The sequence below is a fragment of the Thunnus maccoyii genome, chromosome 18 (assembly GCF_910596095.1).
Source record: "Thunnus maccoyii chromosome 18, fThuMac1.1, whole genome shotgun sequence".
NCBI classification, from domain to species: Eukaryota; Metazoa; Chordata; class Actinopteri; order Scombriformes; family Scombridae; genus Thunnus; species Thunnus maccoyii.
Window position 1 is genome coordinate 3,708,007 of NC_056550.1, and position 18,649 is coordinate 3,726,655.

At 39.0% G+C, this 18,649-nt stretch overlaps 1 protein-coding gene across 3 annotated transcripts; it reads left to right on the plus strand.

Moving 5' to 3' along the window:
• The first annotated feature begins 80 nt into the window (after nt 1–80).
• Nucleotides 81–14,632, plus strand: slc16a3a (solute carrier family 16 member 3a). Of its 3 annotated transcripts, none has more exons than XM_042392653.1 (7): nt 81–2,241; nt 7,073–7,185; nt 7,590–7,853; nt 8,314–8,457; nt 10,322–10,944; nt 11,043–11,223; nt 11,539–14,632. In XM_042392653.1, exons 3-7 carry the CDS (start codon nt 7,631–7,633, stop codon nt 11,940–11,942), a joined length of 1,575 nt encoding a protein of 524 aa, XP_042248587.1. In that variant the 5' UTR covers nt 81–2,241; nt 7,073–7,185; nt 7,590–7,630; the 3' UTR covers nt 11,943–14,632. The 3 variants fall into 3 exon arrangements, with proteins under 3 accessions (XP_042248587.1, XP_042248588.1, XP_042248589.1); XM_042392654.1 differs by having other exon boundaries at nt 81–1,998; XM_042392655.1 differs by lacking the exon at nt 81–2,241 and adding an exon at nt 2,719–2,756.
• The last annotated feature ends 4,017 nt before the right edge of the window (nt 14,633–18,649 follow it).

Sequence of the window (18,649 nt, forward strand, 5' to 3'; positions counted from 1 at the left end):
GGACAGTTATACAACAGGTCACGCTGCTCCTCCCTGCAGGATCTCCAGCTCAGGATAAGAATAACTGCCACACTGAAAATCCACAAACCAAAGAGGGAAAGGATACAGAGAACAATGTGAATGTGGATTACAATAAAAAAATAGAATTGATTTATTTGGCTTATAGTTCTATACATGAAGAAAATGTCTTTGTATATCACTAATAGAAAAACATGTGAGCATCCACGTTCACACAAGCCATCTGGAGGATAATTCCAGGGGGAAATGACTAGATAAATGCTGGGGTGACTTTATAGTGTGAGTGAGAGACAATTCACACACAAAAACACATGCTTTCTGTCCAGAGTTAAAGTGGGACAGGAAGTGGAGTGTTGACGTCAGCAAACCACAGTCTCTTCCCCACAGCAACAGCACAGCAGTTTATTTATCCCCTTATTATTAACACTCTGTCCATCAGAGCATTACAGGAAAGAGCGCAACACACCTCCAGCTGACTGTAATACAAGAAGACACCTTTCAATCAAGCAAACATACCCCAAAGCATGAATCTCTCTAGTTCTTAAAGCTGCAGTCAATCAGTATTTTTATATCAACAATGCATCATGTGAAAGGTATGATAAACCCACTGATAATTATTACCCAACTGCATTTTAGCATCTTTCAGCTCATTGTTTTGGTTTTATGGTTCAGTCTCAGTGATGATGCACCGGCCCAGCACTAGACAGTTAGCGACTAGCTTGTGAACATACATAGTTTAGCGTTTAGCAGCTGAACACCAAAATCCTTTCCTCCCTGGAAGTGTAAATGAATAATTGTTTGCTAGCATATTAGTCACAACAACTTTGTTAGATGATAATATAAATTGTGTTTTTAGCCTGTTCTACTGCCCCCATGTGGCCAAACAGTTCATGCTCTGTGGCAAGAATAATTTCTGAGAATATTTTGTGTGTTTTTTAAAAGGTCAAAATCTACTGTAGCCCATTGTGCCCATAATTATTATTTAACTTTGACATCTGTTTGATATATTTTTTAAATACAGCAGGTGTATGTTGAGTGCAAACATAGCTAAAAAAAAAAAAAAAAAACATTATAAAAACTATTTTTATTGAAAAGGAAAGGATTATGTCTAATCTGAATTTGCTTTTCTAGGTTAAAGGATAGGTTCATAATTTTTCAAGTCTGTCTTAAAACAAACCTATTTCAGTGTTCATTTGGGCACCTGACTGTTGTTTTAAGACAGACTTGAAAAACTGTCCTTTAAGTTGAGTGATAAGAAACTAGCTAAACAAGTTTGCCAGACAGGTTGTTTCACTAATAAAAACAATAAAACCCAGTTTTTTAAAGGGGCACTTTACTGGTTTTACACATCAAGATCACTTCATGTAAACTGTACTATATTGTTTTCTGACAAGTCTGTGAAAACAACATGAGGGCTTAGCTTGGGCCAGGAGACTACAAATTGAAATCAGAAAACCTGCGTTACAAACCACATGCATAGTATTGAGAAAGTTTTGGACATTTATGAAGCAGGGAGGATTTAATGAAAGACATAATTCAGTTGCATTATGGGAAGTGTATGCTTTGGCATTTTTGGAGCTTGACCCGTTCTAGGAACTATAATAGCTAATTCGATTTTGACCATTCCTTTTTATGTCTGTCAAGCCACTTTGTGCAATTGGGATCTATGCTGTCTGGTCTTTAATCAAAGATACTGCATCCCAGTATTTTAGGCTCCCAATTGTCCTTGATCTTAATCTTGTTATAAGCACTTATTTGGATAAATCCCCAGACCTAAGAGAGAGAGCCAACCAGTCCCTACATTGTTCAAATAAACAAAACGCCCAAAATAGCAGAGTGGGAGGCCTGTGAAGTGGGGGCATTAGGACCCAGCAGCACGGGGGCAGCCGCTCTGCAGGCAGACGTGCAGGGAGAAACGCGGCTCCGGTGCTGAGGCAGGAGTCAGGAGGCAGGAGGAGGGTCAGCTCTCAGCATCACCCGGTAAGAAGCTCAGCAGTCTGGGCCGCTCTCTCTTCTTATATAGCCTACATACGCATGTCTGTGGTGTGGGACTGGTGTGAGTGAAGCAGAGGGAGGCGTCTGTCACACTCCCAGTGACACCCTTTTATTGGCTATTTGGGACCATATTTCGTCATTTGTGATGCACGTTTTCTCGCGCGATGCAAGCCAGTGGTACATGTCGTGACAAGAGTTGAGGCATGCAGCGACATCCAGACAGAACAGGTTAGACTCCTCATTAAATACTGTATCTTCATGCAGGGATGATGTGTGGAGTGACGTTACTTAACACTGAACAACTCGGGATTTGTTTGTGATAGTATTGAAACTCGAAATTTCTATTTATACAATATAGAGTAATTTACTCAGAGAGAACTAAATGGAAAAAAGTTGAAAACATTTTCATGTGAAGGGCATGACACTAAAGTGATAGATATGAAATTATTATCACTATAATTATTAATAACCTTTCTTAAATTAAAAATATCAATTTGATTTGTTTATACAGACGTATATACCCAACATTGTGAACTCCAGTATCTACATGACACACCCATTTTACTACACAACACGCTCACTTAGTTAGGATTAGGCCATAGATCGTATAAAAATAATGGACGTAGCCATGTAGTTTGGCATTTTGATCATTGCCATCTTGGATTTTTGGAGCCAGAAGTGATGAGAAGTGACCATAATTGGACAAGAGGGTGGAGTTGACCCTAACGCTAGCTGCTAGCTTGGTTAGTACGGTGCATTTACAGTCTATGGTTAACTTTGATAATGCTAATGCTAATTTTCACTAGTGAAAAACAGGCTTAAAACCATTAAAACAAAATGTACTTACTGGGAAAAAATGAACATTTGATTCCTTAGAGGGTCTTTTAGTACAACCAAACACTGAACAAGACTTTTTTAGGCAACCAAACTGTTACAATTAACTTTCATGACCTGAGAACACACTGAAATAGTGAGAGCTACGCCTATACTCTGAATCTGAGGTTATACCTTGGTTATGTTACCTAACCAACGTTGTTGCTGTAATAGCGACCTGTCAGTCACAATGTAGCCACGCCCTAAAGCATACCCTGCTTTATCATCAAATTTAAATTAAAATAGGGCCATAATTAACAAAATGAACATCATAGGGAAATCATAGGAAACTGTTTACTAAGGTAATAAATAAAGTGAGAAGTAGGGTCATTTTCTCATAGACTTCTACACAATCAGACTTCTTTTTGGAGCCAGTGGAGTCGTTCCCTGATGGCCATTAAAGAGATGCAGGTTTAAGGCACTTCCGCATTGGCTTCACTTTTCAGACCCGGAACTACCCGTTTGGTTTAGGCATGAGGAGGGGGATGGTTAGGGTTAGTGTGTGTCATGTAACATGCCAATACACTAATTTGAATTATTTTAACTTAAAAATGATGAATGATAACACATTCAGTTTTCTTTATGCCATTGCTAAGTCCCAGAGCACTAGCACTTTATGTGTCAATACCTTGAATTATTCTTTTGTTGTTGTCAATGCACTTAACTGTTTTCACATTAAACATTTAAAGATGCATTCATTCATCTCTGGCCACTTGGGGGCAGCAGGACAAGCTAACAGTTGCTTATTTACACTTCAAGCCCACACAGCCTAACATTAGCATTAAATTCAAGTCAATGTTAATCAACACCTGATGAATGTAAGTCCAAAATTCACTCTCCTGTTAGCTGTGTATGGCTCCTCCATGTTCACTTGCTAGTTGCTAACTTTGTCTGCTGTTAGGTGGTGGACAGGTAGTGTACAATATGTTTATCAGAGCTTTCTTGCTGCCTGCTGGTGCTGGAAACAGTTGATGAGAGCAGTGAGAATGAACTGAAACATTAAAGTTGCAGCCTGGAAAACCAAATGATCTCAAAGAGGCTAAAATACTCCATAGAGCGAAGGGGGGCTGCAGAGTTGGTTGATAATTCTCTGTGGGCTTATCATTATAAGATACAATTTTCACATCACACATAATCAGCTAATCAGTTGTTAATATAACCTGCCTCACTGAAATCCCAGCTGATGTGTGCTTTTGTTGTTCCTATGAATAGCTAACATTTGGGGGTCAGAGCCAGTGTCATGCAGCATGTAAAGTTACATAACATACAACATTATCTCATTATACCGTCCATTATACATTACATATTAGCCTTCTGGGTAAGAGAATTATGCTTTTAATGGGAGGACCTGGCTTTTAGGACAGCAGCTGTGCAGTTGACCTGAGATGCTTTTGGCAATGTTTAAGAATATGCCTATAATCCTGTGGAGGAATGGACCATGTAAAAGTTGCAAACACACTGGGGTCAGTAGGGGCCCTCAGAATAACAGATTTTAATTGCAGATAAATTATTTGTAAAAGTTAAATGTTATTGAAATATTTTCTGCTTTTTGGACTTGTTGAATCTACCCTCAAGGCCTAAAGGTACATTTTTGTTAATGCACCCACTAGTGTCCCCAAATTTCCAGCACACTGTTGATGTTTTAAAACTCAAACTCAACTCAAGTTTTTATGTCAACATTGAGCTGGCTGGACATTTATTTTAGGACTTTGGGGAACTACTGTCTGCTAAAATCAGAGAGTGCACCTGAGCAGCATCAATTAGTTAGATTTTGGCACAAGCTGTAACGTCAAGACTTATCCTCCATCCAAGGAGACTCAGAGGACATTTTGATGAAGGCAGATGTTGCAGTCTAAACAATGTACTCAGGATATTTTTCAAATCTGTGTATGACTGTTTAATAATGCAGCATATTGCCACAGGGACTGACTGAAACACACAGGCTCTGTTGGTCCTAAGTTTTTTTTAGGCTGGTCACGTCTGATTCCCGTCAGCGTGAGGCTTGAAATGATCATGTTACCTGGAGACACTGGATTCTTGGCTGTTTTGGCCTGAGCTCAGCCTGCATTAAACTCGTTCCTTTAGCTCTTCAAGAAATTGTATATTAGCTGATGTCTTCACTGCTTTGATTTTTAGAAATCCAGAGAGAACTAAGATGTTAATAAATTTGAACTCATAGGTCTGTATCTTATGCACATAAGCCTGCATGTGCGGGTGTTCTTGGCTGAGGTACTAATGTATAGTTGTAGTGGTAAAAGCCACGTCTGGCTGCAGAGACCCAGTGGAGCTATAAATCACAGACAACAGTGCTGGCCCATTACCAAGCATGATAGGATACAGTGTATCAGTAAATCACACTTGTTGTTCTGTTTACTGCTGGCTTGTAAATACAAAAGACTGAAGGTGATGGGGGGAAAATATTGGAATCTGTATGTGGGTGCAACTGCAACTATCTGTGTTTGAATGAAGTAATTATTGGATATTTGGCCATTTTAATGCCAAAAAAACTGCTTTTAGAGGTTAGAAACTCCAAAAGGTATCTTTAAGTCGACAGAAAGCTTCTTTATCACCTTAGAGTGACCCAAATGAGGTCTCACAAAGGTAATAAAGCCATATACTATATTTGATTGTTGTGCAGTCAATGACTGTCTGAAATCAGCAGACACTTGATATCTTCGGTGGTGACTCTCTGCCACACCTATACTGCAGTCTTCACATTGCCTCTGGGGCTTTCTGACTTCAGTCTGGTCTTCAGCAGTAAAACGTGTGATCAGTTGGATTGAGGTCAGGTGTCAGACTTGGTCAGTTAAGAACATTTCATTGTTTTGCCTCAAAAACTCCTTCGTTGATTTGACTGTCCTGCTGCATTGTCCCATAACTGAGGAACTAGTGGATGTAGCTCGAAAGTAAAGCATTGTACCACAACTTTGACCAATTTTCAAAATATTTTCCCTGTGAGAATCTGTAAAAAACAAAAGCTTTATGATTTTTCTAAACTAGAATGGTGGCTGAAGCTCAGGAGTTACAGGGAGTCATCTATGAATTGTAGGTTGATGATTGCATCTGCTGTCTTGCCAACTATGTAACTAAACAGCCAAAAATGATTATTTTAGAGTCTGATCTTATGCTTGGAGACAGGATGGAGCTTTAACCATTTAGTGACTGATTTATCCCTATTTCAGCACAGCAGTACAGTAGACTCAATTATGGCATGTATCAAAGGCAGGTAGGTGGTCTGAAACAAATGAGAAATACAATATATATACATCAGGTTAGTAATGACTACCAACAATTTAACTAGGCTTCCCTGATAACGTATACAGACTTAACAGTGATGGTAATCTCCGTGTGGCTGGGTCATGTTTCAATAGAACAGTAACACAGAGTTTCTAGTCAGCAACAAGTCTGTCCTCTAACATAAATATATATTTAAGGGGTGGCTGTGGCTCAGGAGGTAGAGTGGGTCATCCATTAATTTGGAAGATCAGCAGTTCGATTCCCGGCTCCTCTAGTCCACATGTCGATGTGTCCTTGGGCAAGATACTGAACCCTAAATTGCTCCTGATCAGTGTGTGAATGTGTGTGTATGATTAGATTCCATCTGATGGGCAGGTTGGGACCTTGCATGGTAGCTCCTGCCATCAGCCTATGAATGTGTGTGAATGGGTGAATGTGACTCATAGTGTAAAAAAGTGGTCGGAGGACTAGAAAGGCGCTATATAAGTATAGTCCATTTACCATTTTAAAATGAGTCCGTTGAAAGATGTAAAATCAGCTGATGACAACGTTTTAAACCAACTCATGAATGTTAGCTTGATTAGTTGGCTAGCTTCAGCTGCTAGGACAGTTACCATCTCAGCATGCAGACTGTCACTGGCTAGAAATAAGAAGCTTGCTTTTGTATACCTCTGTCTGAAATCAAGGACCCACTGTTTCAAAAATTACTATGAATTTCCAGTGATAAAGCTACCAAGGTTATTACTTATCAGCAAATAAGTGGTGCGGGGCTTAGCGAACGTTCATTTGCTCCCTGAAAAAGTCCCTTTGTATTACAAAATGAATGCAATATAAAGGAATTGAAGAAGAAACCTGGAAACTAATTCCATCCATTCGCAGACCTAAAAAATTGGAATATCTGAAATAAAGAGATAGACTAATTTTCTGATGTTCTTTGTTTTATTTCCAGTCGCAGGTTGGTCTCGGTGCTCCTGAAAATCCCAATCTTCTGCTCAGCCAATCAGCAGTATTTGACGCCAGGACGGCTGGTACACATTATGTGTGGCTGTGAAGATTTCTGAGGTGTGCATATCACAACCTGTCTGAGCCTCTCTGTCCCACAGTAACCAATCACTTCTGTGTATCCCTACACACAGATATGTATGTTTTAGTCTGTTTTATATTTCAGCCAGAGGGTGCCAAAGTCTGAGATTTTATTTATTTATTTATTATTATATATATATATATTTATTTTTCAGTAAGAGTGGAGGGTGTTGCTCTGCTCTAATGAAGATAAAGCTTTAAGAGTTTCAGGCAATTCCAGAGAGTAATAATTGTATCAGAGTTAATCTGAAAATGGTTATGATAAACAGTGATGTTAAATGTGGCTTGTTGCTGATGGCCAGTATTCATGGTGCAGAACTGATTTAGATGCATTTGCAGTTTCAAATGTGAATTCGATGTTATTGTTTTCATTTTTTCTCCAGCTTCTCTGTCTGCCTCCACTAAGACACAGCCCTAGAACACCATGGGAGGCGTGGCAGTGGATGTGGGTGCAGGGGGGGTGAAGGCTCCAGATGGAGGGTGGGGCTGGGCGGTGCTTGCTGGCTGTTTTGTCATCACAGGCTTCTCCTACGCTTTCCCTAAAGCGGTCAGTGTCTTTTTTAAAGAGCTGATCAGGGAGTTTGGGGTGGGATACAGCGACACCGCCTGGATCTCCTCTATCCTGCTGGCCATGCTCTATGGCACAGGTAGGCTACTGCTTGTATACATTCACACAATACACACATACAGCAGGTGACACAACAGTAGACACTACTTTTGTGAAGCTAATGTCCACAAAGGGGGTTATGTACAGGACTATTACTTGGCTGGGAACAGCTGCCAGGCAACCAATGGAGACTGAGATATAACGAGATAAAGTGTGCTTTAGAGGTGCTTGTAGTTAGATTTTGTTACATTCTTCAAACTTCCCATCTAACTCTGCAAGAAAAAGAATAAGCATATTAAGCATATTAATATAAAGGTCCAACTACTCTACTGTATGCTGCCATACCCAGATTCAGATGAGAAGATCAATATCAACTTCATCTTCTCAGCCTCCAAAACCTTTGAAGCTCTCTTATTTACATGCTGTCTCTCACACTAAAAGAAGCAACAAACTACCCAGACACACACACAGCCTGACTGAGTGTGTTACACTGTGTTCAGGTCCTCTCTGCAGTGTGCTGGTGAACCGCTTTGGCTGTCGTCCGGTGATGATGGTGGGAGGCCTGTTCGCCTCTCTGGGAATGATCCTGGCCTCCTTCTCCACCAGCATCATCCACATCTACCTCACTACGGGGGTCATTACAGGTCTGACTGTCTGCTGAAAGTTTATATTTCCTGCAAGCTGACATTAGGATATATCTTAATAGTGACATAATATAAGGATACATTCCTCTAAAGCCCTATGATTTAAAAACTTGACATTTATCTCAGTATACATTTATCAAATGAGTATTATTGGAATATTTTTCTCCTACATTCATTTATGTGCAAAAATGCATTCAGAAATTCTGCTGAAGCTTATGTGAATCTTCAGCACTTTGTGTGTAAAAGTGCAGCTCAGCAAGAAAACAGTCAGTGGAAACACAGAGGGAATTTTGTACGAAAAAGATGGTAACTTTGGAATATATCCACTCAATTTGGCTAACTCAGACTGCTGAAGCCTCATATTACAGTAGCTTAGTTTGATGCATTTTTGAGAATGGAGCGAGGAATGTGGATTTTGTCACCAACAGTGTTAATTTTGGCACTTTTTTAATTTGGCACCATGTTGATTTAGTTGAATCTCAGTCTTTTGACAAAAATGTATATTATTTTACTCATATCTAAGTAATCTGAGACATTGTATTCTAGTTTTCGTGATTAGTCAAATTCCTAAATATAGCCACATGAAAGATAGCAGACTGAAAGTAACATTAGCACTACATCAACAACCATTGATATTATATTAGATTACCTTTTTATAAATGTCAGCGTGCTTGCCTGTGTGTTTTTGTGGTTTGTCCCAGCTGTTTCAGTGGGACTGTAGATGAATTACGTCCAAATGTTAACTGTAAAGGCTCATGCACACCTTCAGTTTCTTGTAGGAAGGTGCGTAGGAGGAAATGTCAACAGGCAAGAGAAGTGAGTTTTACCTGATGAAGGTCTAAGGACCGCAAAATTGAATCTTTAATAAAATTTATTGCAAATAAAAGGACATTAATGCAATTAATTAGTCCATAAATCTGGGACTTTTTTCCTTACAAGAATGTTAGCTAACATTACTGGCAGAGACATAGAGTTATTGAGGACAAGATTATGCTTATTAGTACAACAAACAGCATGATTGTCATCTGAAGAAGTATTTTTGGGTAGTAGAGGATGCTTTTCTACTAATCAGGAGCATGCAATTTTTGATTCCACAGACAATCCACTTTGATTCTAGCTAGTGTCAACCAGATGTGTGAGTGGGTCTTGCCTGAAGCTCTTTTTCTGCTTTGCTTTCTAAGCGCAGTCCTCCTCTTACAAAGGAAAAGTTGAATTCATGAGCAATAAAATGCGCACTTTCTTTATTATTGTACTGTCAAAGTTTTCGCCGTTATAGCCTTACTTGGTCTGGTAACTTATGGTGGCTAGTGTTAGCTAATGTAAGCTAACTTCATATTGTTGAGTAAATGACATTACTGAGTCATTTCTATGACTTGACAAGTCTTCACTACTACTACTACTGCTATATTGCACTGTTTTTTAGCATTTACCATTTACCTGTATTTGTCACTTGTGACCACAGTGACTTCTATCACAGCAAAACTTGCACAGCCTGGCTTTAAAGAGCAATTTAACTCCTAGCGTGAACATGTATGCCCCCTACATAATGTAAAAACACTGTGTGGAGTAGTTAGGATTGATACAGACATCCTCAAATGCACTGATGAGGAGAATTTACTAAACAGTTCCTACTTACAACTATGCATATTGATATCATGCATATCACTCACAAATAAGACAAAGTATCAGTCATCACACTAGTGTATATAAGCCCATTAGAGGCAGATTGACCTCTTCTTTTGGGGAAATTACAAATCCACATTGGCACCAAAACAATGGATCTGAAAGTATTAGACGATTAAATGTAAGTTTATGATGGGAAATGAAAGTATAAGAATATAAAACTTTCTTTCCTTTGCTGTAGGTCTGGGGTTAGCCCTGAACTTCCAACCATCTCTGATTATGCTCAACCGCTACTTCAGTGAGAAGCGTCCTCTGGCCAATGGGCTATCAGCTGCAGGAAGCCCTGTGGCCCTGTGCTGCCTCTCACCACTGGGCCAGGTCCTCCAGTACCAGTATGGCTGGAGAGGAGGTTTCCTTATCTTGGGTGGCATTCTACTCAACTGCTGTGTGTGCGCCGCACTAATGAAGCCTCTGGTCGCCCCTAAGAGCCTCAAGGCCAAGGTCCTGGAACAGGACAAAGAAGAGGGAACAGAGGGGTCAGAGAAGAAGACGAAGAAGCCCAAAGCCAAACTGTTGGACTTCTCTGTGGTCAAAGACTGTGGCTTTGTCATCTACACCGTGGCAGCATCCATCATGGTACTGGGGCTGTTTGTGCCTCCAGTGTTTGTAGTGAGCTATGCTAAGGAACTGGGGAATGAGGACACCAAATCAGCTCTGCTGCTCACTATCCTGGGCTTCATTGACATATTTGCACGGCCCACATGTGGGGTGATCGCCGGACTGAAATGGGTGCGGCCTCGTTGCGTCTACCTCTTCAGCTTTGCTTTGATCTTCAATGGAATCACTGACCTGGTCGGATCACAGGTAGGTAAATCCTCTTTTTGAACTGGAAAGAAAAGGTTTAACCCACTGATATAAAACTAAAACAAACCCTTCAAAGTGCATTTCACATTGGTTCCCAGGCTAATAGCTACACATCTCTAGTGGTCTTCTGCATCTTCTTTGGCATCTCCTACGGCATGGTGGGTGCACTGCAGTTTGAGGTTCTCATGGCAATAGTTGGTACTGAGAGGTTCTCCAGTGCCATTGGCTTGGTCCTGCTCATGGAGTCTATTGCTGTGCTGGTGGGGCCACCTGGTGCAGGTCAGTAAGCAAAGATCCATCTCCATCTACAGTATTGTTCAATATTGACAAACTGACATGTGATCAAAACCCATGCAAATAGCTGCATGTCACCCAGTTTACCTCTCATTCCTTAGTACTCCAAATTTTAGACAGACTAGTTGTGACAAGTCTGCTGTAACTGCTGCAGGCTGTGCGTTATCAAGGAGTTTCTACTTGTGCATGTAAATTAGCATTATCTCATCGATGACCAGCTTTACTTAATTATATCACTCTGTGTAGTTCTCCCATTTCATCCTTTCATCTGATTCCTTCTGTCTCTTTCCTATTTTCCAGGCCGGCTTCTTGATGCCACCAAGAATTACATGTATGTCTTCCTGCTGGCAGGAAGTGAGGTGGTCCTCTCAGCCGTGGTTCTGGCTACTTGTAACTTCCTGTTTATCAGAAACAAGCCTTCAGTGCCAGCAGACAATCTGGAGAATGTCACAGTTACAGACAGTGCCAAGGTGGAGGTGTGCAGCAAAGCCATAGAGGTGAATGACGAAGAGGAGAAAGGAGCAAGAGAGGAGCAAGAGAAGGAGATGGTGAAGGAGTTAAAGGAGGAAGAGGAGAAAGACAAAGAGAAAGCAGAGGAGGTCAGGCCTGAGAGTGTAACAGTGGGCTCACAGGAAGTGGAAAGGTTTTTGAAAGAGCCTCAACAAAATGGTGAGGTGGCCACAAGTCCTGAAACATGCCTATGAGCAAGGATGAAGAACACTGGATGAGATTATACTTGCAGGCTATAGTCATTCCTTTTTTTTAAATAACCCAGGATTAAGTGTACTTTGAAGTGTTCATGAGCACCCTGGATAGTAGTGCTTTTCCCATTATTCAGTGTTCAATTCAGGTGTTCATGTTTGTCCTTTGCAGGGGGGCTGATCCATGTCACTGCCATAGGAAATAGTAACAGTTATGTATGTCAGCAATATTTTATCACTAGATGTTGAAGTGTGGTGGTCAATAGTAGACAATAGAAGAACACAATTATAGCACTGCCTTGTGAATACAGTTTAAATCAAGAGTTTTATTTGTATGTAGCCACCAGCAAATAAAGTTAAAGGATCATTCTGGCAATATTCTTTATTTTTCTTTGTGCCAACAAATCCTATGAAAAGACCAAAGCCAACAATTACTTTATCCTACTAAAGACCTGGCACACCAGAAAGGGGCACAGTGAAGTTCCTTTGTGCACCTCATGAAAAGGTACTGCTAGAATCAAGTGACAGTAATGTAAGAACTACCAGTAAGCAAATCACTAACACACTAGCCAACTGGAAATATACTAGCAATAGTCAATCACAGTGGCTGTCTGAGCTAGATAGCAGGCTTACTAACACTTAACTAGGGTTGCTAGCTTACATGTACTAGCACTCTAGCTATCTTGGTCGCTATGAGGCAACAGGTTCATACCAAGCAGCAACTACCATGGCAAGAGGCAGAATTCAAAGCGGAAGTATATTAGTCTGCAATGCCACCGACGGCCACTAGATGCTGGCTTCAGAAAATCATTGGCAAAAGCGTCAACTTCTCTCTAGAAATAGTCATTTTTTTTCAATGAGTCATTATAGTCTCAGTCTCTAAATTCATGGCCTCTAATAAGTGTGCTGGTGGTCATTTTGGAAATTATTGCTCCATTAATAAGATTTGAAGATTTATAGTAGCTCTGCCATGTGGGTGTTGATTAACAGTTGTGGTTGACATTTGGCTCAACTGCTGCTCTACCTCCTCTCTGTCAGTAAGCTAGCATTAGTTTGGGTCCAAGTTAGCGGGGCGTGTTTCCAAAGCATGGAAGGCAACACCCTGCACTCATTATTTGAAGATCCTGGCTATAGATGGAAAAGATGGCGCCAACCATGAGCTGCAACTCTGGGCTTCAAACTGGCTCCAATGCAAACCAACAGGTGACGCCACACCTTGCTACCTCTATCTTTGTATAGTCTATGGTCCACACACTTAATTCAAGAAACATATATATTAAACCATGCAGAAAATAATACTCTGTGTGAGTAATGTTTGCTAAAAACTACAGTGACCAGCTGTTTTAGGAAATAACGCAGCTTTTTTAAAAACAAGACTATACGTACATTTTAATAGATTAACGTCTTCTGTAGGAACAAATGGGCTTGAATGCCACAGACAGGGTAGGGAAGTCAGAAAGTATTTAGAGACAGACTAACAACATTGTTGGTTTCGTATTTTCATGGGATTTGTTGACACAAGAAAATTATAGATAGTTCCAGCCCTTATCCTTTAAATACACAAGGTTGCTTTTTTCTTACAATGTGTTAAAAAGAGTCAGAGCAGCTTTCTTGAGTAAGAACACTTAACATGGTTATTGCTTGCTGACAAAAAGCTAAAAGCTCACATCACTACCTGGTATCATCAAAGCAGAAAGCATCTTCCCACATGGCCTGTGCTTTCACGGTTAAAACAGACTTAAATGTTTTTAGTGAAAAGTGGTTTATATTGTATCAGTATTAAATGGTTGCTAATGGATGCTACATCTGTCAGTGTTGCAGTTTGAAGGTTGTTGCTGGTCTTGTGATAGCTTTGTGATTCTTCATTGGATTATGAGCAAGGCCCAAATATTCTCCACATCTTTGTTATCGTTATAATCACTGTGCAGGAGATATTAACAGTCTTTTGGATATTTCACCAAAGCATATTTGAAGTGTGATATTTAAAATCTAGAGGTTGTAATACAGTAAACGAAAACCTGTAGGTTGAAGGTAGCTTCATTTGCGCTGCTTCACTTTCACTCCACAGACTTTGAGCAGCACTTAATTGTATATGTGACTGTGGTTAAATGTTGATATCAAGCTTATGTGTTGACAATTTGCATTTGTCCCCAAAAAGCACTTGTTACCTTACCAAAAGAACATGAGTAAACATTTAAAGCCAGGCTAGCTGCCACTAGGGGTTAAACATTTATTACACTGTAAAATATGAAATTGCTAGTTGAATCTAGCAATAAACTGATTATTGTGTTATTTTTAGAGTTTTGTTTTAGAAGGTTAAAAATGTGATAGTTGTCCTGGAGGTGGCACCAGAGGGGGGCCCATGGGGTGATAAATTTGAAAAGGGTTCATCCCCACAGGGATGCATAATAAATTACTGTAATAAATTATAGGATATATTGGGTCACAAAAGGTCACATTGTGGTCTACAAGTAGACAAAAGAAAAGATGAGAAAGAAATAGTGGAGTACAGTATTTTTCTAAGGACCAAAGGACGACAGACATGGCTAACAGCAGGGCAAAAATAGAACTGAACTGACCAGTAGATTGCTTTTTCCTCAAACTCATGTTGCCTATATGTATTGTAATGTCTGTATTATTAATGTGTGTTTCAGTGAAACAGAATATTAAAGGAAAATTTGGTTTATTTTCTACTTGGTTTGTATTTAGTTTCACACAAGTTAAAAAAAAAAAAAGCAAAATGTAATCAGATGGTGGAATGGTGGCTGAAATCATGAAATAATGACCCAGGTTGTAAAATATTAGGATACTGTTGGAATTGTGACCAGGATATACCATAATTACTTGCAGCAATACATCAGGTTTTGGTAGGCTGTCCAGCTATCAGGCCTCCTTTAACATACTTACTTGATGTTAATATGTTTAAAGCTCCACCGATCAATGTTTTTATCTACATCAAAGGGTAAAATGACTATGCATAATTTATAAGGATTCACAAAAGATTATCACCCAACTCTGCAATTCCCTACAGCTATACAGTCTTTCAGTTTATTGTGTTAGTTTTCTGGCCTGCAACCTTACTGTTTGGGTTAACTCTCACCGCTCTTATCAGCCTTGCTTCCAGCAGCGCCAGCAAAAGGTAGATGTTTTCAGTGAAAACACTAGTACACTACCTGCTCAGCACCAAACAGCAAATGGACACACTTAGGGACTAGCTGGTGAACATAGTGGAGCATTTAGCAGCTGCAGAGCCAGATATTTCCTTCAGGAGCTGGTGAGACCAAAAACACAGCAAGGAGAGTGAATATTGTACCTTCATTCCTTGTACATTCATTCCAAAAATGACTTTAAATGAATGTTAATGTTGCTCTGTGTCTGCTGGATGAGTAAATTAGCAAATGTTTGTGACCATGTCAACAAATGAAAAATATTGCTGCCTTAAATGTTTGCATGGAGCCCACTATTGCTAATAGCATTTACTTACAGGAATACTCTATACTGAGACTGGAGCACACAATGTGTTCAATAGTGGGCTCCAAGCATTTCACAAATCTCACATTTTGTGATTTGCTATTTTTGTAAGAATTAGATGAAAACATCAATTCAATCTCTTTGAGTATTCCTTTAAGTCATAGCTTGAAAAGAAAAAAGAAAACAGACACATTTAAGTTCTGTCCTGCTGCTTCATTCATATTATTTAGGTCAAACACATTAATCTCTGCTATATTTTCCTGTTACTGCCTTTTCATTGTAGACTTAAAAAATGAGAAAGCATAGGAAAGTTAAAATAAAAAGGAAAAATATCACTTCATCCCTAAAATAGTCAGTTACTGGTGGTGCATTTGCAGGGACACAGCACATAACACAGCAGCTGGGTGAGCAATGCATCTATTAGTATCCATGGTGACGGATGTATTTGACAGTGAAGAACAGTGTGTGGGACTTCAAGTGGAGTGTCACCCAGTTTAGAAAAGAGCCATGATTTTATCAGTTAACAGGTACTCTGGTCAGCAGGACAGTCTACCAAAACAATGGTGAGTTTCTTTAACAATCCACCTGCAATAACTGCTTACTAAAAAGTTTATTTTATTTTTTTAATGCTTTTATATGACTGGTCATTAAATACAAAAATATTTGATATTTGATTTTTAGATGTTACAGATCATTGTGCTTTCATAAAAGACAATGTATTTACCTCATTATTTTTGCTCTTTTATTTAGTTTTCTCCTAGAAAAACACAACTCACTGTGATTTGAATCTATGTGTGAGTAAGCTGCAGGAGTTAAGAAAACCTCACCTCTGAGCCTAGTGTACACACAAACCATGCTGCTGCTTTAACAATATGTTGGATTTATTTCCAGAAGGTTACATTTCATGTTACCATTACTGTAAAAATGGAGCAATGCCTTGTTAAAACACTTTCACTCACCTCTCATCCGTCAACACCGACTGAACTGGACTTTCATTTCAAACGTTAATTTTTCTGTTACAAGATTCTGTATCCATTGTGTGAAAATACATATTTATTCTGAGAGAATAAAATCCAGCTCAACCCAACTGTCTAATTGTCTTTTGTAAAAATGTCATCATAAACCAAGTCAGCTTATGTATCTTATGAGCGATATTAGCAACCCATTTGGGGTATGAGCTGGTTGTGTGAATTTGACACCATTAAATACACAATATGAGGCCTATATTCCTGTTAAAATCTCCAATTAGTTTTCAGTTATTTGTTTGTTTGCATAATTATTTTAACAATTATTATGAAAAAGATGATGGTGAATAAAGACATCGGAGCAAACAAGCACTGTAAACACAACACATAGCAGAATATATTTCAGTGATTGAACCCATTAAGTGAACAGGCAAACACTGTTTCAAACACATCTTTGAGAAACATGTAATAATGTTTGAAGCAAAATTTGTTAATGTAGCATCTTCAGTGTTAACCAACAGTAGTAGTAAGACGCTAACATCTAACTAGGTCCGATGAGCAGTTGTCTTGAATAATTCAGGGAATGAATTAATGTATGGTTGAACAGTGACAATTTATTGCCTCGGCTCATACACGATAATATGCAAGACTTTAAGTTTTAAAGAATGGAAAATAAAAAATAAATCAATCAAATCAGAAAATAAACAGAAATAGTCCTTTATGGAGGTGGAAAACCTCCAATGAAATGTTCTTTAGTTCACTAAATGTCCCTTTAATTAATTTGGGGACTCCTTCTGATTAAAGAGCTCAAGAGTTCAGTCCAAAGTTGTTTTGTATCCATTCCAAACGTCTAATGTCACTACTATCACTACTACCCGGGTAGGATAATTAATGTGTGTCTTATCTGTAACCCAATGAAAATGGGTATCACTTTAAATCAGATGTCCTCTGTGGGCAGTTCCTACGGTCTGGCCAACACCGTTTCTCCAACCAGCCACAGGGTCACGAGCTGGGCTCGCCATCTTTGATTCTATCTGGTCACAAAAAACCAACCTACACAGATAGTGCAGGAAAATAAGTTATTCAGTTCTCTTTATGTGTCAAAGATGAGATCTCATTAAGTTCTTTTCTCACTCAGAATATCATATAACCAACAATTAAGGATATACTTATACTACAATGACCATATTTTAACAACTGGTAATTTTAACATGAACAATTTACCATGAATTTCTTTAAAACAGATGTCTTTTTAACTTTAACAATAAATTATTTACAATGAATTTTCCCTCTGTCACATTAACATTTGTATACTTAAAGTAACAGACTGCTTATTATGAATTTCTTATGTCAAAACAATTAATATTTTAACATTTACCCAATTATTTGTTGTATTGTTACATTTCTATGCACCATTTTAATGTACTGGTGACTTAATCAAGAAAATGAACTAAATTATCCTTTATGATTCACTTAACATGTATATCTAGCAACCAAAATCGGTTAAATTACCATTTAATGGCATTTAAAACATTAAAGTGCACAATTCCCATTAAAACATATTGGAAAACAGTGCAATGGTCCTTTAGAGTTTTGACCAAGGATGTATAAAGAGAACGAACACGGTGTCAATAGCTCCATTTGCCAGAGCTAGCGATTAGCTTAGCGACTAGCTTAGCCGTTAGCAGCTAGCGACTAGCGATTAACAGCTAGCGATCTTTTCAGACTATAAATACAATGATACAGTTGCACCAAAGCATGTAATAAACATTAGACCACATTTTTACAATCACCGGTTGGTTTTTATGAAAAGTATCTTGACTCAACAGTAAGTTTGCTGCAGCTTCCCTTCACAGTGGTAAACAACAACAGACTAGAAGACAACATGGCAACTCACCGGAGGTTCTCAACATTAATAACTTGACAGAAGTTGTTTCCCTCTCGCTCACAGTTGGACTTCTGTTAAAAGAGCAACTTATTAGCATTGTTACATGGACATTTATGGACTTTTATGACAATTTTGCGGAGTTTCATACCAAGAAATGCTCGCTTTTCCTGTTGTTTACACGTTCACATGTCTGCTGTGTTTGGGAGTGCTGCTGCGGTAAAACAGAGTGGGCACGTCGCTCCCTCAACACAACAGGCGTACAATGTATATGCGCCCCTTGTGGGAACAACATGTAATTACATCTCTAAATCACATATGGGTTTTGTAACCCCATAATCCATGTAGGTTACATTAAGTAGGCAATTATTATTAAAAGGTGGAATGTA

Coding starts and splice junctions, on each gene's coding strand:
- slc16a3a (XM_042392653.1), top strand. CDS start 7,631: ATGGGAGGCGTGGCAGTGGATGTGGGTGCAGGGGGGGTGAAGGCTCCA. Junction 7,854..8,313: donor GGCCATGCTCTATGGCACAG/GTAGGCTACTGC, acceptor CACTGTGTTCAG/GTCCTCTCTGCAGTGTGCTG. Junction 11,224..11,538: donor GGTGGGGCCACCTGGTGCAG/GTCAGTAAGCAA, acceptor CCTATTTTCCAG/GCCGGCTTCTTGATGCCACC.